The sequence below is a fragment of the Morone saxatilis genome, unplaced genomic scaffold (genome assembly GCF_004916995.1).
Source record: "Morone saxatilis isolate NCDOM2014 unplaced genomic scaffold, NCSU_SB_2.0 Contig18, whole genome shotgun sequence".
Classification (NCBI taxonomy): Eukaryota; Metazoa; Chordata; class Actinopteri; family Moronidae; genus Morone; species Morone saxatilis.
Genome location: NW_023339740.1, coordinates 26,979,562 through 27,002,858, shown reverse-complemented (window position 1 = coordinate 27,002,858; position 23,297 = coordinate 26,979,562). Strand labels below are relative to the sequence as shown.

Sequence of the window (23,297 nt, the reverse complement as noted above, 5' to 3'; positions counted from 1 at the left end):
ATTTCTCCCGTCTCAGGGGAAATGACGGAATGCTCACGACCATTCAATATGGACTGGGCTTCTAACGATACAAAAGCTAAGCCAAAATGGGTGAAGTGTCCCTTTAAGAACTAACTCATCGCTACAAATGTGCTATGTCCAACAACCACACTGTTTTTCACCACCCGGAAAAAAAGTTTAATATATAAACTTAACTTATTATTAAATATTAAGCTTAATAAAATGAATTATCTTGAACTCACTTAAAAACAAATAAACGTCGATCATAGAAACCAGTGTTGAAAACGAGGATAGTCTAAGCAGCAAGCAGAAGGGACTACATTCAGAGGTGACACTCTCTCATTCTTACCCTGCCTTCTTCAACATTTTCCTGCCTGCTACCTTCTTCATTCAGCGACCGTCAGTCACTCCTGCCTCTACATATAATCATACAGTGATAGCAGAGCTCTTATCTGCCTGAATATGTGTTCTCCTTTAAAATCCACACTCACACCGACCTTGTATTCACCTGCCCAAGTTGTCTGTTGTTGTCACTGTGTTTGCAGCTTATTTTAATCCTTGTTACTGACCGATATTGTATGTTGAGTAGACGCAGAGCCAGTCCTGCATGTAAGCCATTTACTATGTGCATGTGTGGAGTTTAAACCTTGGTTCTTGTATAACTTCGGTCCACTGTTTGTCATGTGCATGTCAATGTTTGTATCTTTCGAATTATCCGAAAGTAGTAAAAATTAAATCTTGTAGCTTGGAATTTCTTCCTCTACTTCTTTTATCCATTTATCTCTTATTTATTTATCTTATAGATAGATTGTTCATTTTCTTTTGTAACTTGACACAAAACAAATTTTCAGGAATTCAGTACAACTTTTTCCAGTTTAATGAACACCCTTTAAAATCCCACCATCTCTTCATGTGTCTTTTTGGAAATATACCTTTTGATTTTTTTTATCCACGCATGTGTTATTAAATTGGTTTATTCTCTTGCATATGGACGTGTTTAAGAGTAATTTTTCACCTGTGGATCATGTGTATCAAGTTGCCTTTGTTGGGCTAACACAAATATGTTCTGTGTGTTACCATGGCCGTCTGTGTTTGTGATGTGTGTGTGTATATATAATATATATAACATGTGTATTGCTGACTTGCTCTTGTTGCATGCAGTGTGTCCTTATCCATGTGAATGTATGTTTCCTGGTTATTTATATGTGATTGCCTACCGATTGACTATGTGCATACTGTGTGTGTGTGTGTGTGTTGTCGTTCATGTGTCTGTGTGTGTATGTGTGTAGGTGCATCCACCCAGGACTCAGATGCCATGGAGCCAGAGAAGCAGGTGGACAGCACAGTGAAAATGGCTGGAGTGATCGCAGGGATCCTTATGTTCATCATCATCCTCCTCGGCCTCGTCCTCACCTTCAAACGCAGGTAGGTAATAAACCCAACATCAGGACATACTGGCAGCTTAAAGGTGCTATGTGTAGCATTTTAACAATAATAAATCATCAACACATCCATTTTAGATCTACACTACAATTCCCTTAACTCCTGAGATGGTACAAGATGGTTGGTAGGTTCTATCGCACTTTGCACTGTTGAGTTTCTTTGTGGCGCAAAACAGAAAGAGGGCTGTTCCTCCACAGGAAACTGAAATTTTCATAGTTTCTGGTGTGAGCAGATGGTGAACCAAGCCAACAACTGAATAAAAAATCTGTGAAAAGATGCCAGCAACAAGTGCACGGTTGGCATTTAGATAGAGACTACCAATCATCTTTATGACCACTGTATTATTTTGTAAAAGTAAGTGCTTGGACAACTGTATGGGTTGATGAATAAAATACTACATTAAGCATCTTTAAACCATATGACTGAATGGACAGATACACAGGCAGATTGATGGATAGACCTCATAATGTCAAGTCAAGTGTCCTCATAGTTATAATCGTTACATACAAACTCTGTAGGTAAAAATGAATATGCATGAAGAGATAGACGTACAGATAGGTAGGGACAGATGCTCCTGAGATGAGGGGATTTCAGTGAAACATTTAACATCAAAATTTTAAAATGTTTTTTGTGTAGTTTCAGAGTCAGTCAACAAAAATCCTTCCTAGAGATTAGCATTTATCAAACATTGCAGGTTAAACACAGATTTATTCATGTCTTAAGGCAATATAAAAGGTCAGAATTTTGTGTTAAACCTGGAGATGTACTTAATCCTCTCTAACCCTTAAAGGCAAAATAAATAATAATGATAGATGTTCCCAGAGTTTAGATATTTAAAACCTAGATGAATTGTATTACTTTTTTTCAGTTAGCAGACAGCTTTCTGTGTCTGTGTTAACATGCACACTGGCTTGCCACCATAACCTGCCTTTCTTTCCTTTACTTCTCTAATTCTCTTTGTATCACCTCATCCATTCTGCCATCCTTCTCTACCCCACTCTCATAATGCTTATACATTTTGTTTCGCTAGGGCTCACATTTGTTTGATTTTTTTATTATATATATTTTTTTATTATTGTTTTTGTCAGTTTCTTACTTCGCACCCTCAAACTTTGCTGAGAAATACTCATTTTCTCAAAGTAAAGGAACATTCTTTAGTGTGACTAGCGCAAATAGAAAATCAACCCAATAAAATCAATGCAAATGCGTGTATCAACCACACTGTGGCACTTTTTCTGATTTTAGTAATTGAAGCATATTTGCACTGCAAAACTAAGACTACAGCAACAGTGAAATGAAATGGAAGGCTTGAGGACTACTTTTATGAAGACTTCTTTTACAAGCAAACATCAAAATATATGATGCCGTGGATTCAAAACAGCCGGGCTGTTTTCAGAAGCCCTAGTGTCATTACTTTTATAGGAACTTGTGCTTTTGCTACTTGTTATTGTTTAGAAGAGATTTCTTTTCTAGAGAATGAGTGTGAAATTCTTTATATCTTTATAGGTAGCCTGAACTTGTTTTTAAGTGTCTTTCATAACTGAACCATTTTCTCAAGGTAGAAGTGTCACAGTCATCATGACTGTCAGTTAGAAAAAAAACTGGGAAAGTCATCAGCTAGGGTAAAAAAAGTAAATCACTCTAGTCTTTAGGTTTATCACATCTCAGCATAGCAGTTGCTTGTTTGTCAAGCTTTTTATACCTGCATTCTTTGTTTAATGTGGCCTAAGTGGAGCCATTCAAACACACTGAGACAGATAATCAAGCCATTACTTTAATATTTCATGTGGAAAAAACAAACACATTTCTTACATTGTGGATTTATAGATATGAAAACAAATTTAACCACCTGAATAGCTTAAAAATACTAGAAAGAAAAGCTGAATAGCAAAGACTGGCTCATAAGCTGCTAACATTCATGAACTGTCCAGTTCCTTTTTTCAGTGCATGGGAGACGTCTTCTCTGTAAAGCAGCAGTGTCCCTCTTGGATTCTTCTACACGTTGTTACTTGTCTCTTTGATCATGAAGGTGACATTGTTCTATAGAGTATATAGGCTACACTATTTTATAGAATCGGGTAGTATATAGTTTAGAGAATACATAAACTGAATGAAAGACAGGACTGAGAGAAAAAGGCACAATTACAAATCTGTCTGATACTTCAGCACCATGGACAGCGCCATGGATTTATCACCACACAGCACAGTTAGGCTGCTGATATTTCAGGCTATGGGGCCATAGATTCTAACTTACACAAACCTCAATACGATAAAGGATCATTGAGTCAGGGAGACTATTATTCAACTAAACAACCCCTCTGCCCCTACAGTCTCTCCATTACTAGGGCATGGAGAGGGGGAAGGCAGGTTAACCAGGGGAATGTATGTTCATTTTGCTTCATCCCCTCCAACTCGCCCACTGTGGTTAACTTTATCTAGTGTGTAGCCTATATATGGTGTGAACCAGCAGGGCCAGAAAAAGACACAATAAACCAGGAAAAGGAAAAATATATTATAAATAGAATAAATATATTCTTTGTATGAAATGCAAAGAATATAGTACACAGTATCCAGTTCTTATAGCATGTCCATGCCCACGTTACAAAGAAACAGGACCTTATATTATGTCAAACAGAAAAGGCAAAACTGTGTGTATCCAGGCAGAGTGACAATGAACATGTTTGCTACAAGGAAATAGCTAATCTTCCAAAAGACATCTATTATACATCTTTCTGTGCCACATAGCGAAACACATATGGTAAAGTGATATGACATACACACCCGCCCACACAGACCTGGCCACATTGCTATATGTTACTATGAAACCAAAATACTAGCAGTAAAATTGAAAGCCAAGTATATTATTCTTTGACCACAAACACACAAAACACCTGGGCCTGGCCATACATAACAAGATAAAACGTGTATGCTCAGACAGCCATACAGCAAGGGAAACTGGAACTTGCCATATTGTCAGTCGGAATACAACATTACATCCATTTTAAGTGAGGAAAAGAGGCTGGGGAATCAGAGAGGGCAGAGGGTCAGTTGGCAATGCTAATCAGAGTTTAACAGAGAATATCCCACCACTATAACACCAAGAGGATAAAAATATATATCAGAGCCAGCGGAGGATAATGCCAGGAGTAACAAGATATGTATAGGTAGGGACTTCAGTAGAGAGTGTAGGTAGGGAATATAAGGGGCAAGCAGAACTGTAAGGCAAAAGAAAAACGGGGGAGGGAGGAAAAAATGTACAAGGTTTGAAGAATATGAAAAATGAAAACAAGGCAGCACTGGTTAACCTCGGGGTCAAATGCATATGCTAATAGGATGCTAACCAGGCTAACAGGGCATAATATACATAAAAAGGCCAATTAGAGGGCAAACACCACCACAGTGGATATGGGAAAGAGGAGAAAGAGCAACCATATAGTAGAAGAAGTTAAACAAAATAAGGAAGCAGTTGAGATGCTACTCAGATGGTCTCACCAAATCAAGCTAACCCAGGCCATCAGTCGGGGTTAAAGGTCTGACAAAGGTCAAATAGAGTCATCGAGCAGATATGAAAGTATGACAGAAAGAATAAATTACAAGGAAGTTGCAGAGATGAAATACAACTAGAAAGAGAAAGTATTGAATCAAAAGTACAGAGTCGAAGAAGGAGGATAAGTATGAAGGAAGATGAGATAGAGGAGAGAAAAATCTCAAAAGAAAGTAGTAGAAATACCCCAAAATGCAAGGAATAGAATAATACTTAGAGGTAGTGAAGAGTTCTGGAGACAGAAGAGTGAAAAATAATTGATAAAAGAAGGGCAGACAGATTCTGACAGTAGGAGGTTTACAATATCATAGATCGTTTTCTGAGGTCATATATATTTCATTCCACACGCTTTAACCAGTCGTCCGGGTGGCAGAAAAAATGTTTTTTAGATTGAAAGTGTTTTACATGCCTTTCAGAGCCCATAAATGATTCCATGACAAAACTTTGCCGGGAAGTGAGCATGCACAACTGTCTAATTAATCTTTCAGAACGCTGTTACGTATGTTCCAAATGGACCTTTTTTTCAAGAAAAAGCCAGGTGATGTTGCTGTTAATGTAGTGTTGAAGTGAATAACACTGGACATGGCTGAAGTCTTAATGGGGATTCGGTGTTTCTGCAGCCAGGTGGCCCCGAGGGCTCAAACAACCAGCACCGGAAGATACACTTTCATGAAAAGGTTGAGAGGAGAATGGATGAATAATTAATGTTCCTGAAGCTCCCTAAACACTGTCTGATTTTTTTGTGCAATGCGAGAGAAGCAGACCTCGACTAAGTAATTGAGAAAAGGGGACGTCTCCGGAACTGCAAATTGATGGAAAAATATGTTATTTAACTTTTTTCACCCCTATTTCCTTTCATCCAAGCTCTCTTAAATTCTGACCCAAGAGCCATCTTTTGTGATTTTATTTTATTTGAGGCTTTCATATTGCTGTCATGTCCAGGTCATCCTTAAAAGAGAGACTCAACCTTAATAAGCCATCTTGGTTCAGTAGCTTAAACAAAAAATAACAAATGAAATAGCTCCAAGAGAAGTGAGGATATGTAGGCAAACAAGCAAAGTACAGTTTTGGATATGACCCCTGGCTATATGAGGCACAAATCTAATGCAATGCTTCTACTGCTGGGCATGACTCTTGGCAAATCTGCCCCTTTCACATTAACATTCACATTGTGCTCTGGCCTTAAAGATGCATTTGTGCGGAAATGGTTGAATCATACATTCCAAAATTACATGAAGGGCTTCTGTCAAGGTCTTAACAAGTGAGTCTGGGTCAGTCAAGCCATATTGGAGCTATATTTATTTACACTATGCATGTGTCCTGATAACTGGCTTAAAGTCATCCTAATGTAAAAGAATGGATGCATTAGTAAAGGACTGATTTAACATTATGTTGAATTTACTGTATACATGAGCTATAGCAAGAGACATGTTTATGTCAACCTCTGATGGCCATCATCATTGTCAACCAAATAGTGTTTTAAATGATCCAGGAACTAAATCAGGAACTTGCTCACTGTCCTTCTCATGTTCACATACTTTATCTCACTCTTTGTAGAGTAATTCTGTGAAACATGACATTAACATTGCAAAATGTTCTTCTGCATAGTCATATTAATACTTCTGACAAATAGTATTAGTTAGATTCTGATCAAATCCTGTCTGTAACTTCATTAAAGTCCTTAGTTAGTTCTTAAACCTTAGACTGAGGTGTTATCTGAATAGCAACAGGCCTGCCACAGGCTACTGAGGCTGCCTAGTCTGGTATTAATTCCCACCAGAGCTGGGTTCTGTCTACACACTTACACACAAATGCACACACAGGCTTATAGTACAGCTAAAGAAGAGCAAGTAAGTGCAGCAGTACAATACAAATGACAGAAAGAGAAAAACATGTATACACACGTGTGCAAAATTACAGTCAAAAATATAAGAGACACACATACACCTTGGAATCAGTTTGCATGCAAGATAGATCCATTATGTATGCATGCATACACACAAAGAGGCAAACTGAAGCACAGAATATGTGATATTTTAACATTTTGGTTGTTATTTAGTGTGTGCGTGTGTGTGTGTGAGAGACAGAGAGTAGAATGTGTTTCCCTGTGTGAATGTCAGTCTGCGTTGTGTATACATGTATACCTCTTTGCGAGCAGTAATTGTTTTGTTTTTTTCCTTGTGTGGCTGGATATAAAATATGAGTTTCATCAAGTAAGAGCCATATCACCATCTCAGTGTGTGTGTGTGTGTGTGTGTGTGTGTGTGTGTGTGTGTGTGCGCGCGCTGATGGCCTGATACTCCTCCTTAGACATTTGAAGCCAATATTGACAGGGTTAGAGCCATGGATTGTTACACACATGGGCACATACACAGATTGAGAAAGAGGGAGAACTCCAGATGGGACTGTGGAAAGAGATGGTTTCAAACACAGACACACAGCTTTCGGCCAGAAACAGAGCAAATAATTTTTTCTTGTATCTCTGGTTTCAGTATCCTCAAGAGCAATACAACATCCTTTAAAGCTCCTCATGGTTCAGACTAATTTACAAAATGTATTTCTAATTAATTAATCTGAGTCCTGAATCCTAACAAGAAAAGGCCACCTTAGCTCAAGATGACACACGGATAATAGTGGGAAACACATTCACGCTCCCAATATGTCAAATACGGCCACTAGGTCAGCAGCCCTCTGCTTAAAAATATAACACTGTAGGTGTCCCTCATCATTTCTTCGCACAGGGTATCACATTATCTTAAAAGGAGCTGCCTATATCTACAAAAGCCGCGAGTCCACCATGTTGAACCGCCATGTTTCTACAGTAGCCCAGCAGGGACGAACCAAACATTGGCTTTAGATCGGCTGTTTTTTTTTTGCAATAGTTTTTCCTTCATGCTTGGAAAGGGAGGGTGTAGCAACAGAGTTTTTAATGGTTGGTGCGTCCTCAAATGGTTCTAGAGGGATACCTACAGAATCATATTTTGAAGGTGAGGTCCACTGGCCAAGAGACAGCATTTGACGACTTGGGAGTGAGACCGGCTTGTAGTGGTTTTCTTTTTTGTCAGAGATAATTTCCCTTGTAATCGTAAGACAACAGAGACAAGTTTCAAATTTCATGAAATGGTAGAGTAAACCATAAAACTGTAATGTTAAATTATAGATAAGGATTCACATACATAGAGGCTCTATGGCATTATTATTTAGAACTCATTTGTGTGGGCAAAAACAGATGCATGAGCCTAAGTATATCACAATTGTTAAATGACTCAGTGTGTCATCCCACCTTGAAAGAAAATGATTTTGTTGCAACACTCTGCGTGTACAAGGTAGCTCCCAGTTATGAGTCAGTGAGTTCCATAAGTTGCTGGAATAACAAAGTTATTTACTATTATTTTATGCCAATAACCTAATTCCTTAAACATATTGTATATTAGAACACAAGTTTCTGTAATCACTGTAACGGATTAGAGAAACCTGGTTGTCGTTTGTCATTTTTTTCTTGACCATGTTTATTGCCAGGATTCTATCAGTGATTTTACAAGAAATTAACACATGTGACAGCAATGCAATTGGATCAAAGGAAATATAATTAGCTGTATTTTTGTATCTAGGTTAATGACATCCAAGGTCTGACTAAAAGTAAAGCGATCCCTCCCTAAATTAATGTCTAAATGAGTCCGTTTGCAGAACTAAACAGTGGAATATTTGTACAATAGCTTGTTTCCAGTGATTCCAGTGACGTGTGAACAGATGGAGGACAAGAAGTGAAAAGCAGAATGGATGAGATGGAGGAGTCCGTGCTGTGCTGGTTAGAAAGATATTACGAGAGAAACGTAGCAACACAAAATCACAACATATGTTGGACTTGATGCTTATGTTTTGAAAAGGCGCAATTTTTCAACTGAATTGAAAGATGTGCCCTTTCTGATGGGAAACTAAAGTCGTTAAATGGCCCTCTTCAAAGCCACCAGACTCCTTTTAATAAATACAGTAATGTTACCTCACAGAACGCAGAAGTTGCTGGTCTACCACTGCATTGATTGGTTAGTTAGTTAGCGTTATTGTGTGATTTTGCTGATCAAAACTAATGTTAAAACAGTCAGTTGGTGGCATTGAAGACAGCATAGATGGATAGACTTGCTTCAGTTCCTTGTTGGAAAGTGCAGCCGGATGGCAACATAAAGTGGTGAAATATTCTACATATATTCTACATATAGCGTACACTGAAACAGATTTTGCTGCTGCCCTGTCCACAGAAGAACTAGTTGTCATTTTTAAGTAAATCCCAATCTTGGATTTTTCCCCATTAATGAACAACTGTAATAAAAACTCATTGTTGTTTCTCAGTTTCATCAATTTGAGCAACCGTAAACATTGCAAAACAGGCATTTTGAGAGTTGTGCTTCCAATAGAAAATCACTTCCTGTCCTCCATCTGTAGTCCATGCTTCAGGAACGCAGTCATGTGCAAAGAGGCTATTGAGAAACATTTGCACTTTAAGGTGAATTGTGTTTTCACTGAGGGCTTAAATGGTCTTGTATAAAGTACTTCAATGGTTTCTTTGTAAAACATTTTTTTCAGTTTGTTTTGCAACATTCATATGAGTGTACACACATACACAGAATCATGCTTTTGTGAGACTTTAAATTGCATATCCATTGCTTTCTACATTGAGGCTGATCTATCCCAGCTTACCAATCACTCTCCTCTGCTAGCTTTGCTAACATCTCAACAACTACAAATGTAGTACACATCCCATGGTTACATATATTGTTTTTTTCCCCATAAGCATCCTGTTGCTTTCCCCCTTTCTTGAATCCATCCTGAAAAAATGTAAATAAAGAGAGATAAGAATCAGTCAGTGATGCAGCCGTAAGTTTGCCTCTCTGACTGAATATGCAGTATAACTAAATATGTTGCTTTGCTAAACAGCAAACAATTGGAGACACCTCACAGCTGGAGATATACTCCACATTGTTCTATTAACTGTGGTTAAATAAATTCAATGATTTTCTTTTCCTGAAGTCTTTTCTACTAGATCCAACATAAAAAAGAAATACATTTGAGACAGTTTGAAACAGTTGAATTTTACCATCACTGATGACATGTCTCATGACATGAGGGCAAGATGAATTTTCTCTGCATAATATGGCTTTATGTCCACTCCAACTTCCATTTACATGGCTGTTGACTTAAACAGCTGAATGTTTGTTTTTTTATGTTTTGCGTTTTTTACCATCACCCAACTCTTGTTTTCTTTGAACAGTGTTCATGGGACCCTCTTTGAGAAATTGTTCATGTCACTTAAGAAACTCTGGGATTTCTACCTGTTATAGTCTCCAAGTTTGAAACTTGTCACCTTGATAAATCCTTCCAACTTGATACATCACTTAACAGCACTCTTGCTGAAAAGTACTGAAGTCCCACACACTGGCACAGTGTGGTGATTTATGCTGCAAGAGGAAGTCTGCTTTCCAGCCCATACGGACAGGTCTGATCTTTTCATGGATGCCTAAACCGATAGAAATCAAATTAAATCAGTTTTTGCCCTCTTTAGCCTATCACAGCTCATTTGTGTTCACTGTTCTCCAGACCTAGACACAAATTTGTGTGCACCAGTTTGAAATTCATGTTAGCGGATTAGCAAAAAAAAGGACTGTATAAATCCCAGCCATGCAAAACAGAGAGAATGGGAATACAAATGTTTCAGCATTCAGTTCACTGTCAGTATCAGACAGCCGTGACACTAGTTCTGTGCCAGAAAATAATAAAAGTAAGGCTCTTTTTTTCCCAGCATGAATTCAGCCTGAGACAAAATGTTTTATCTACAGAAAACAACAGGAATGCTGGAAAAGAGAGCTGCAGCCTTTCAGAGCCTGGTCTACATTTAGTTTCAGTGTGCTCATTGTCAACTGAAAAATACCAAAACTTTTACAAAAAGAAAATTACAGATGAAACAGATGTCTCACAACAACCTCTCTGACTCGAGGCTCACACCCTTTAATGTCTCTCTCTATCTTCCTGTTTCCTGTCTTTGGCTCCATCCCTTCCTGTCCCGTCCTGTACCTGCCTTGCCCTTGCTCCGATAGAGAGATTCACACATGGAGAACTCTGAGCGTGGGGTATTGTATGTTTACTTCTAGACATCAACACATCCACTCCGTTCCTCACTGTGACTCTCACCTGGCCTATTCTGGCTTTCAGTAGTTTTCCAAATGCATCTTATGACTCAGGCTACACCTTGAAAATGGATGTGGTATTTCCAATATTAATGTGATTTAAGAAAAATAAATATTTTTTCCCTTATTAAAAAGGGTCAATTTGTTACAATACACAAAATACCTAATTCAAATGTTACTATGTAGTCAACTAACTCGTAAATTACTTCAATTTTCACACTGAAGTGGGAAGAACTCTTGAGAGAATAGATAATTTGGAATAAAACTCATATTATGCTTGGGACACATTAACCTTTTAACAGTAATAATGTGCTGACAGCGTGCACGTAGTAGTGTAGTAATTGCTGTGGCTCCAAATCTCAAAAGAGCCACAGAATGTGCTGTCCTAAGCAACAATAGAAGATGTTTTGGGAGCAACACATCCTTTTTCTGAAAGAGTGTGAAAACATTTTAATCGCCGTGGCACACATGTAAGGTCCTGGCTGTTTTAGAACTGAGAAACTGCATGAAGTTTAGGTTTCTCTCGCTTCCATTTCACAGCCAGATCTGTGTCAAAAGTGCTTGAAATGTATGAGTGCTTTCTATTCATTCAAGAATCTAATACAAGCCATTATATAAGTCCTCATTTATACACTTGTCTTGCATCTTCCCTGTATTTGCATCATTAGCGTATCTACTTTGTTTTCCTTGATTGCTGAATATCTGTTTTAGGTTATAATGCAGTAATATTTGAGCAGAATATTCAGGTATAAATGGGACTTTTAAAATGGCTACGTTTGATGTTTGAGGTCATTATTAGTTAACAGTAAAACAAGTTAACTAATATAAGATGCTTTTGGTATACCTCCCCCAGAATATTTGATCATTTCATCATCTGCCATCTGTGCTCACTGATTTTTTTACCGTATTTTTTGGAAAAAGTGCACTTCTAAAACAAACTCTGAACGGACCCCATCATTTCTAAGCACTTTCATTGCATCAAAATGTACCTCTGTATGGTGAGAGTTGTTTGGATTGTCTGTCTGAAACTTTCCCGGTCACTTGCTTGTGATGCATTGTCAGTAATTATACCTACCTACCTGCAATCAATTGAAAAGAAAAGACAGAAAGTCAGACAGAGAAACCGGATTATTAAGTGTTCCAGATTTGGCTGCTTTCTATAGTGGGAGCAGTTTGGCATAATTGATTACATTTCACCATAAAGCAAGCAATCACGTAGGGATTTTCAAAAGCGAGAATCTTGCTGACAGCCACCCCCAGTATTAGAAAAAGGTTAGATAATTAGTGCAACTTTGTAGGTCAGAAATTATGTTTTTGGCTTCAACAAATATAACAGAGGTGGGAGATTAAGAGGGAGATATGTGATAATATCTTGCCGAATGAAATGTGACGCTTCACAAATATCCCCACCTACACTGTTCTGGGCGCGAAGACAATCTACTCTGTGCCTGTCATGGTAGCGATTGCTTTGGAGTCAATATTCTCTAATAAAACCCCATCCTGCTTTTAAAGCATACGTCGCTTTGCTTGAACACTTATCTCTGTGAAATCCTAGCTTGTCTGTAAATTAGACAAATTTAGTTGTACTTTTTGAAATTTGAAAAAAAAAAAAACATGTATCACTCAAATGTTGCATTTGGTAATTCTATTGAAGATTTGAAGGTATTCTTCACTCTGCAGAAATATGTGTATCGACCAGAGGGAATTGGGGGGCATAATAGGGATCCGGCCTCACGAGAGGATGGAAAAGTGATTTGATGTGAATTGAATTTCAGACTGAAATTTAAAGGCATTTTTGGCAGTAATGTCAGTTTGGGCAGTCTGGTCACATAAAATGTCCTAAAATTCACACTGTCTAAAAGTTCAGATAAAAAGGAATATATTTCCCCATCCCAAAATTAATTTAAGATGAAAGAAAGCTGGAAACTTTAGGCAGTTGTTTGATATTGAACTAGTGCTGTGTTTAAGGACCATGGTGGATGGGCTTACATTAATTCCTACTTTCTCAAAAGACTTTTATTGAGGAAATTTTAATCTTAGTCGAAACCATTTTGGTGTCATTGACCCCCAAATTGATACACATCGGGACGAAGATGTAGTCTCAGGGATCCCTGTCTGATAAGATTTAGTTATTCTATAACTGTCTGTACTGTAGATTGGCACCTTAACAGTGAAGAGTGTAAATATTCATTCTTATACTTTGTCTCATTGGGCTGACCTTTAGCCAATAAAATAATGGTGAAATTAAAATATTCCTCATTTTCTGTGGTTTAATGGTTTTCAACCTGAGGTCAGGGGACCCCCTGGGATCTAGAGGGTGTTCCAGTAGGCCCCCAGACCTCAGGTTGAAAACCATTAGTCCAAAAGCTTACCTTCATCTGAACAAATTTTAATTTCTGAAGCCCTAAGTCTTGCTTTAACCTTCAATCCAGCTTTAGCTTAAAAGGTGAAACAATGAGGTGGAGACGATTGTTGTTGTACATTAAAAGAGAGGCACCATAATCAGATTTCTGAGTGATTTTGTGAGCAACATTTCTCCTTGAGGAAAGAGAGGTTTTGAGGTGCACTGCTGTGACAGTTGATTCATTAGGAAATTACGGGAGTGCCTTAACCCAAAGTTTTTGTAAGATCTCAAATTACCCCCCATCCACTCGACCCAGTCGAAGAAGTCAAGAAATAACTGATGATCCTCCACGCTGAGAGAGCAAAAGGACACTTCCTCTTTCAGGACAGTATACTGCACCCTCAGGGGCTCAGTCTATGACAAGAGAATTGAGGCGATTAGTAGCTGATGTCAGGGAATGGACCCAGGCTGGATCCACTGGCAGGCTCTTACAAGGCCAAGTGGTCTAAAGTGTGTATTTGTGTGTGCATGAGTGTGTGTGTGTCTGTGTGTGTGTCCGTGTGTGTGTTTGCAGTGGAATTTCAGGCTCCAAATTGGGAAATACACTGTATGTAGACACATGCACACACATTAGAGAGTCCTGAGTGCTTCCATGCTGACAGATGCTAAACTTATTCACAGATAATTTGACACACTCATAAACACACACACACATAAACACACACACAAACACACACTGAGCCGGACTTGACCCCTATTCCACAGATGTGACACATGGTTGAATAATGGACTCTGCTGCTTGCTGAGATAAATGCTTGATGGTCCACTTATGGCACTGTTATAATGGGTGATGGCTGACCATTTACACACACACACACACACACACACACACACTCACACACACTCACAGATGTACAAACTCTCATGTACTCATCCCATGTGTAAACTGGTACATGGAACAAGAACTCTTCAAAGACCAATCTGTTAACTCACGCCCTATTTTCATGGTTCGCTTTCATTCCTGCTGGTTATAACATTTTACTCTCCAATTTAATTGCTGAGAACCAGGGATGCACTGCTAGACATAGCTATAAAATGCAGACTATTAGAGCAAGCAAAACATGTTGCCAGACGTTTAGACAGGTTGTAAACAAAACCGCAGTTTAGCTAAAGCCAAATTATTTAGAGGCAAAAACAAAGGTGAAAACACCTTTTGTCATTTTACTGCTTTGTAAAACTGCTGGTGTTTTACAAGTATGCCAATGTGGGAGTAGCTCTTTAAAATCTTTGGTAATAACTGTAACATTTTCCTGTCAAGATAAATGGCTTAGACACTATAAACTATGTTTCTGTGGATTTGTTTACAGCCTGTCTGATCAGTCTGAGTAGTGATGTTGCTTGCCCAAAAGAACTCCATTATAAAGCAGTGTCTAATGGTGTTGCATCAGCAAAATGTTTTCATAAGCGATTGGATCAAAACCATCGATTATATTGTGTTACCGTTTTACAAAATTCAGTTGTCCAAATCAACAATTCAAAGCAAATTGTAATTATAGCCAACTGTGGAATACTATTAAACCTATTAAATGGGATTTTGCATGCATATACAATGTGCTATGTATTAATGTTAATGATAAAACACACCTAGTCCTACCACTCCTAGTAACACATTCTTAATCTCAAGATACATTCAGCATTATCACAACCCCAGTGCATGTGTATCCATTTAAATATTAGACAGTTATTATCTGCTTGCACAAACAAATTTGTCTTCAAAAACATGCCTGTGTTTGAGGATTATTCACTTCCAATTGTCTTTCTGGTGTTAAGTTTGATAAAATCTCTATAATTCGTGTCAGTCACTATTCAGAAAATGCTGCACTACAGTTACTAACCTGCCACTTTTAATAGATAGGAAATCTTCCCACCACAGATAACTAATATGTTTTGACATTATGGATTCATAATTAATTTTATCTTGCATTCATTAAAGAATATGTCCATACGAATATGGGATTTTGCCCCCTTACTTGTAACAGAGAGCTAATTAGCTACTGTAAATGATAAAAACAGATAAAAAAGTATTTTATTTTAAACCTTATTTACACATTTAACAAACTTTACAAACAACATAGATCAATCAACCGTCAACATTTCTGAACATACTTATACTGCTGCCCAGTGAGGACCTGGGAGGGCTTTGTTAAAGAGTATATTAACAAAAGAAGGCGAGTTTCCCCTCATTTAAATGTTCTGCCACTCCTCAGTGAGCTTCTCTTCAGCTAGTGTGTTCATGTGTTCGTTAACATACACACATTTGTGTTCTACGAATCATGTCTATAGAATTGGCTGTAATTGTGTGCTAATAAGTCACGTTGACAGCATGCACATGCAAACGTGTGTCACTAAGGGGCCTTATGTTCATGTTTGTGTGTTTGTGTGTATATGTGACTGCATATACAGTACATGCCAGCCTGTGGGCGTATGTCGGTGTGAAGATGACAGATTGTTGATCTGCATGCATGTATGTATGTATGAGAGAGAGAGCGAGAGTGTGTTCATGCAGTAGGGGAGATATTATTCATTCAACTCAGCCTTTAGAGAAAGGAAAAGTATTACTTCACAACACACGATTCATATAGGTTTGATAAACTATAGCCATCATATCAATGTTGAAATGTGTGTATGTGTGTGTATGTGTGTGACATGGTGGTGGCCAATACAACCAGGAGAGACTCATGATAAGTTACACATCACATCAGTGTTGAAGTGTTTGTTGTGTGTGTAGGTGTGTGTGTATTTTTCAGGCTGATAGTATTCATATAAGCCCATGATAAACTATAGCCATCATATCAGTGGGAAAATGGTTGTGTGTGTTTGCAGCAGAAACCATTCATACAAAGCCAAGATAAGCCCCAGCAATCATATCAGAGTTGAAAAGTGTGTGTGTGTGTGTGTGTGTGTGTGTGATGGGTACAGAGCTAGAAAAACACTGCAGCCTTTATACAAATATGGTGGTCTGCATCTTTTTTTTTTCCTTTATGAACACATTTGCATGTGGCGTAAACCCATGACAAACAACCTTGCCCAGGAATAATGGTCCCTGGCTGCACAAGTCACATCTGACATTCAGTCGTGTTAGACTGCATCAACTGGCGGCAGGGTGGCTGGTAGCTGCACATTATGGACTGGTGCATTTTATTTCAGTTAAGTGGTGTACGACATAATTCATAAAACACCAAAGGCAACTTGTTCCAGTGAGAATGAAATCTGAACCGGGTAAATGTCTGTATGGTCCGCATCTTCACAACTAGAGGCAAGGGAGGGAGTTTGGTGACGTATGGCTCATCATTTTCGGCAGGAAACCAGAACTACTTCTACAATTTCCAACTTTTGCAGGTCACAGTTTAGTTGTTTGAATTTCACCCTACGCACTACCTGCCCGGCATTCACAGCTGGTTGTCCCATCGTTGCTCCTTGCAATGGATTTGCCACTTTTTGTAAAATGAATGGGAGCCGCAGTCTCTGCCCAACTTGATGCTTCCTTTGGGTTTTTACCCAAAGAGATACATGTTAAATTAAACCAATTGGGTGTCAGTTAGACAGGCAGTTTGATTATAGAAAACAGCCAGAAAGGCAACATTGTTACAAAATCTTTTTTGAATTTATAAAATAAATGCAACAAAATATGGAACTATGCAAGGTGAGGATACGTTTGTATATGGATAGATGCTGTCCGTATGCTGAAGATTACAGACTTTGACAGATTTGTTTTTCTATATAATATAATATGATTTGATATACAGATCTGGCCAGAGATTCATAAACTTGTATACCATTGGATCTTTCCGGATACAGGTCTTTTTGTTCATTGACCTTTTAGTTATACCCTCACACATACACCCAGTGCAGCAGGATGTTGACATTGAAACTGTTGTTTTGAGGGCATGTTCCCAATGTGACATTTTACAAAATTGTGTCTTCACTTGAGGCAACATTGTCACAGTCTGTATCTTACATAGAAATATTTCCAGGATCTACCTGCTACCTGAAAAACCGAAGAGCAAATATTTGCTAAAAAGTTGATTTGAGCTGAAGTCATTTGTACTCATCTCCTGTTTTGCAAACACTGGAGCAGTGTTGTGTTTAGTAATAAACCAGGAGAGCTACTCATAAAGCAGTGTTTTTAGATATCTGCCTGTGCACCACGCATCGTAGGCACAGATGGGTTTCACTATTGGCAAGATTGATATTATCATAACTCTCTGTGCATCCCTGTCTGAACTGAATTGGGTGTCCTCAAGTCCTCAAGCAACTGTTTCTCAGACTGCCATGTATTCTTTAAGAGCCTGCAGTACAAAGGAGTCACTGTCACTCTTCATTTACTAGACTCTAATTTCTCTTTGTCAGCTTCCTGTAACAAGTAGCAACCAGTTTTCTGATCTGCATCACCTTCTTGTGCTGTTACAGAGCTGCAAGAAATGCATCCTTTACTGTGCAAGCGCTTAAAATATCCACAACCCCCATTGGCTAACAGTCAATCATTTGATCACTTTTTACCTTTAGCGGAACCCATAGTTGTCCCAAAATGCCCACAAACACACATATTATATAAACCACATATACAAACACAGCATCATCATTATCTTGTTACAAATACATCACCAGCTCTCTCACACATACCTTCTCCCTCTCTCTCTATATGTCTGTCTAACTCTGTCACACACACACACACACACACAGTGCCGTGCACAACCTGGTGGAGTGTTTTTTCTACGCCATATTAATATTTATGACCAGTTTTAACGGCTGTGGCTTTTACAGCCGGGCTCTCAGCGCTCTGCACTTTATTAATATCATAAGGACAATGTCAGCAGAGCCCTTAAAGAGGGTTATGGGTATGACAGAGTGTGTGTGCGTGCATACATTGGTGTGTGCATGGGTAGGTTTTTGAAAAAAGTTAGGTGGTAATGGTGGGTGTGTCGTGTATGTGCGTGTGTGTGCGCAGGTGTGTTAAGAAGTGTGTAGTGAGGAGATGTCTATGATGGGTGTGTATGTATAAAGGCCATTGGAATGAAACTGCAGTGTGCGTTAAGAATATGCTTGTGTCAGCCTTCTTTCTCCTTTAACTTTTTTTTTTAACTCTCAGTTTTCACTTTTTGATAGATAGATAGATATTGATCCTTCTGACTTCTGCTTGAAAGTATTGTATTGAAAGTCAGTCTAGTAGTGTGTTAGTGTGTCTAAGTATGTGTGTGTGTGTTTGTGTGTGTGTGTGCCTTAGATATTATACGATCCCAATCTCTGGCCTCTCACCAGTTGAAGGGTGCATGCCAGGGGGAAAAGTTGCCAACAAACCATTACAGAGGTACCGCAGGGAGTCCAATGTCACACACAGATACACACACACACGTATGGATGAATGAGATATTGGTCAGGTGGAATGCAGAGGTATAGATCTGTGGCTGAGCTATCAAGTAAAGGACAGAAGGGAAGGACACATATTTTTAAATGCTTCATCTAAAAATGTTTGGCTTAGTTCTGATTTGTTTTATTATTTTATATTGATTTATCCTCTGTTTAATTGTATTATTTATTAAATCGCCCACTTTACATTTTATTCAGTAGCTTTAAATGATTAATTCTTTAACAAATACATTCTAGTATATCTATTATATCTCAAATATAATGGTACTACTACTAATACTAATACTAATAATAATACTGCATTTTTAGTGAATGAGCCCTTTAAACTAAATCCTGAATAAACAAACATAAAACTCTCATGTTTTTGTAATATTTCAGCAACAACATACACTCTTCGACTAACTAAAGAATCATCTCTGCTTCCATTTGTTCCTCTACCCAACCTCCATCTTCTATCTTCTGCTCTTTTCTACCATTTGTCATTCCATATCTGTCTACCAGCCTGTTGGTAATGGAGGCATCAAATGTGCAACTGTTTTTTTTTTTGTTCTTTTTTTTCTCTACAGATTTAACTTAAAAGTTAATTTATTACATGGGGTTACAGGTTAGGCTAATATAAAACTATTCGGCTGACTGGCCTGTTGATCAACTGTGAGCTGTTAAGATTCAATGTTGCTTTACTGATCCCCCGTATGGGGAAATTCAAATTTGGCACAGTAGTGAAAAGATGACAACATAGACATCTGTATCCCAGGTCTCCGTGTTAACACATTAGCATAGTATAGTATAGTATAGCATAGCATAGCATAGCCTACACTAGTTGTTGGTTTAGTGCTGAAGACTAAAAATCTGACATAGATTTGTAATTTAGGATGAAATTTTGTGTACTATCATGCAAAAACTCTTTTTGAACTATAATGTATTTTTTTTTTTTTTTACCTCAAGGTGCAAAAACAAACTTTGCTTCCTCTGCATTTTTTTGGAAAATTACTTTTCTTTTTTGCACATTTTGAATTTCTATATTTTAAACTACTAATACTTTTGTTTGATTGCAGTGATTTTCCTCATTTTAAATCATGCAAATCCTACTACTATTATCTGCTGTAACTCAACAGAGAGTGTGCTAAAGCAGAGTAAATGATGGAAGTATATGATGTCTAGGTTTTCATCTCTTAGAAAAAAGAACAGGCCAAACTCCCGTGAAAAAAGAGCAATTTTTTGGGTGAGTGAAATTATCATTTCACAAGCCATAGAGCTCTTTATTAACTCTAATTTATTTGATTGACTACTGATCACGTCACAGCTGATTTACAGAGGATTATTTAAGCTACAGACTGCTAGAGATGACTTAAAATCATCCATAGATGGTCCGGCGAGCCTCCAAATGACCTATCTTCTTGTAAAGATAAAGTCAACGAAATGTAGGCAAACATATTGACACAGCAGGCAGCAGAGAAAAATTCAGCACATGGCCAGTCAACTTGATAGACATACTGTCAAACTGTCAGACTGACAGGCAACCACTCAGCGTCTGTAAAAGCTTTATGAAACAAATCTAGAGAGACAAAGTTGATAGACAGCCAAATATTTCACAAGCTTTCATATGAGGAAACAGCAGACATAGCAGTTAGGTGGACAGGTTGTACAGATGGATAAAAAAGAAAAATTGTAACACTGGAAGGAAAAACGTGTAACCTATCAGTTCAAAATGTCAACGAGTCAGAAATAATTTTTCATTCAAACCATGAACTAATCCAATGTGTTTGTCCTTCTTCTGGGTTTTGCTCTGTTGTCATCATCGGCCTCACCCCACCATGCTTCAGAAGACATGCTTATTCCTACTCTTATTACCTGTAAGTAGAGATTTCACATCAGGAATAACTCCTTTCTCAGTCCATTATTTGTTCCTTATGAATAGCTTTTGATTTCTGAATTTTGTCTTGTTTTCTTGCATCCTGTTTGACTTGACATGACCCATTTGAGGACACTCTTCCTCTCGAAGTATGCAAAACCCTATAGACATCCTAAAAAGAAATTTGGTCTGGCCATAGAAGAATCCACGTTTCTTTGTTGATTTTTCCAGCCAATGATACATACTGCATGATAAAAGATCTAGGATTATCGGCTGAATACAAACTTTGTGAACAAAATAAGTAGCCTACAAATACAATATGCCATTAAACAGGTCTGAAAGAATGCAAATTATTGGTATTATGGTATAACATAACCCCTTACTGCTGTAATGTGTAACTAGAAGCATTGGCACGTTCAACAGCTTACAAATACTCTTTAGATAAACTGATCTTGTTTAGTTTAGTTTTATAGTGCCCAGTACATTAAGCTTGGATTGATATATATTTAGGTCCATACAGCCACTGTCAATCCTGAAAAGTTAGACAAAACCTCAGATTTCATCTGTGAAAATGATGAAGTTCGAACTATCTCAATGCTTCTCAAAGGAAACTAGTGATGAAGCACTTCTGTTGGAGTTGTTGGTTAAAGACCTTCCTCAAGGGTAACTTAGCAGTAGTTTTTTAAGAAGGAATTGTGTTCCTTAAACTTCTCATGCAGGTTTTTAAAACTTGGGATGTGAAAGTTACGCTGCACATCATCAGACATTCACCCTGTAGCATCACTCCTCTTCAATGGCAAGTGAACATACAGTAATACTGTGTACTGGTTGGATAGAAGTTCTCAGGACAGGGACTTGTGATCTAACTACAGCACTAGTTTGGTGGTGAAAGAGAAATTTCAGTCAGACTTCATCTGCATTGTTTGCACGGTCCGTCTCTTAAAGTTTCTCACCCCAAAAGGTCAATGTAATTCACTGTTATCTTCTCCACCAAGTGGCCATTTCCTGCTTATTAACCAATTCTAATGAGGTGCTATTACAGCTGTCCGTTCATACATGCACAATCACGTACTGGCACACACACACACACACCAGCATACCTTCGCAAACACATTCACTCTGTTGCCCCGAGCTCACCTATAAATCCCTGCAGAGAATTTCTGAAAACCCCTGCTTCTCCAGCTGTCTTCAAAGCATCTGAAAATTTCCTCCAAGTCCGCAGCAGAGTCCTAACTGAGCGGAACAGTCATCACATGCCAACACTTCTTCTTAAAACAGCCACCCTGAGGCTGTTTGACCCAACCAGAAATTACTTCTTTACACTGAGAAACTGACACAATTAGAAAGACGGCAGCCTTCACTGTTGGTCTGCTGCTTTTCCACACTTGCTGCTGTGTTTAATTTGTTTCGGCAGAGGAATCTTTTTCATACGGATTATTCCGGCCATACTCTAACACTAAAACTAACCCATAAAAATAAAATGTATCGTACGTATAATCATGTACACAAACACAAATGAAATGAAATGAGCAGAGCCTGACCAATAGCTGGCATTGGCTGGAATATTTTTACACTGATAATAGGTTGACTCTAGGGAAACATGTTTAATTTATGTGTTTAATTTATGTGTTTATATTTAATGAGAAATAATTTATCGGATGTTTAATTTAATTTATTTTCTTTTCAAAACCAATATGATAACAATATCAGTATCATCCTCAAAATTCCAGCATCATTTGTGCTCCTGTTCCTATTATAAACAATGGAAAACAACAAGGTTACAAAGTGCATTACAGCAGCACTAAATGAACAACACACTAAAAACAATATGAGGCAGAGACACAAAAAATATGATGTAAGATAATACCAAATGTTCTGTATTGATGACCTGGAAGAAAAATAAAACACACAGTTAGCACATACACATGTGTACAGACACACACACTCACACATGTATACATACACACACAGCCATAGCCCAAGGATGTTTACTGTTAGATGAGAGAGGGATTTAAAGTCCTGCAAGACTCCTGCAGTGTGTGTGTGTGTTTGTACTCTCTCTCTCTTGCTTCTCTCTCTCTCTCTCTCGCTTTCCAATCTCTGTCTCTCTCTTCACCTCTCTGTATCCCCTCAATCTCTCCCTCCCTTGCTGGGTCCTCCTCTAAATCCTGTGATACGCAGATGAAAGTTTGTTTGGGCCTCGCCTGCAGCCTCCTCTGGAGCAACCGCTGTCATCCTGAAGTGACTGACTGCCTGTCTGACTGCAGCGCCGGCTGGGGATGGGTCCAGGTTATTCGAGCTATCTAGCTGCCAACCGGCTGGCTGACGCCATTCTAGCCATAATATGGGAGTTCTGTCAATCCCTCGACAAGCAAAACAAATGTCGTTTCACTTGTTTGATTGGACGCCTTAAGGTTGCTCCTGTTGACTCGCCAGGCTTCTACTAAAATAAATTCCCCCTCCATGCATCACTTTCTAGAAACAGAACAATACAGCCGAAATGGTCGT

The 23,297-nt window shown here is 38.3% G+C and overlaps 1 protein-coding gene across 1 annotated transcript in view; it reads left to right on the top strand.

Moving 5' to 3' along the window:
- Window positions 1–23,297, top strand: part of ptprt (protein tyrosine phosphatase receptor type T) — a 307,757-nt gene that overhangs the window by 198,235 nt on the left and 86,225 nt on the right. Inside the window, exons 16-17 of the mRNA XM_035662487.1 lie at window positions 1,290–1,425; window positions 11,077–11,109. Coding sequence (XP_035518380.1) covers window positions 1,290–1,425; window positions 11,077–11,109 — 169 coding nt within the window. The remainder of the gene's footprint in view (window positions 1–1,289; window positions 1,426–11,076; window positions 11,110–23,297) is intronic.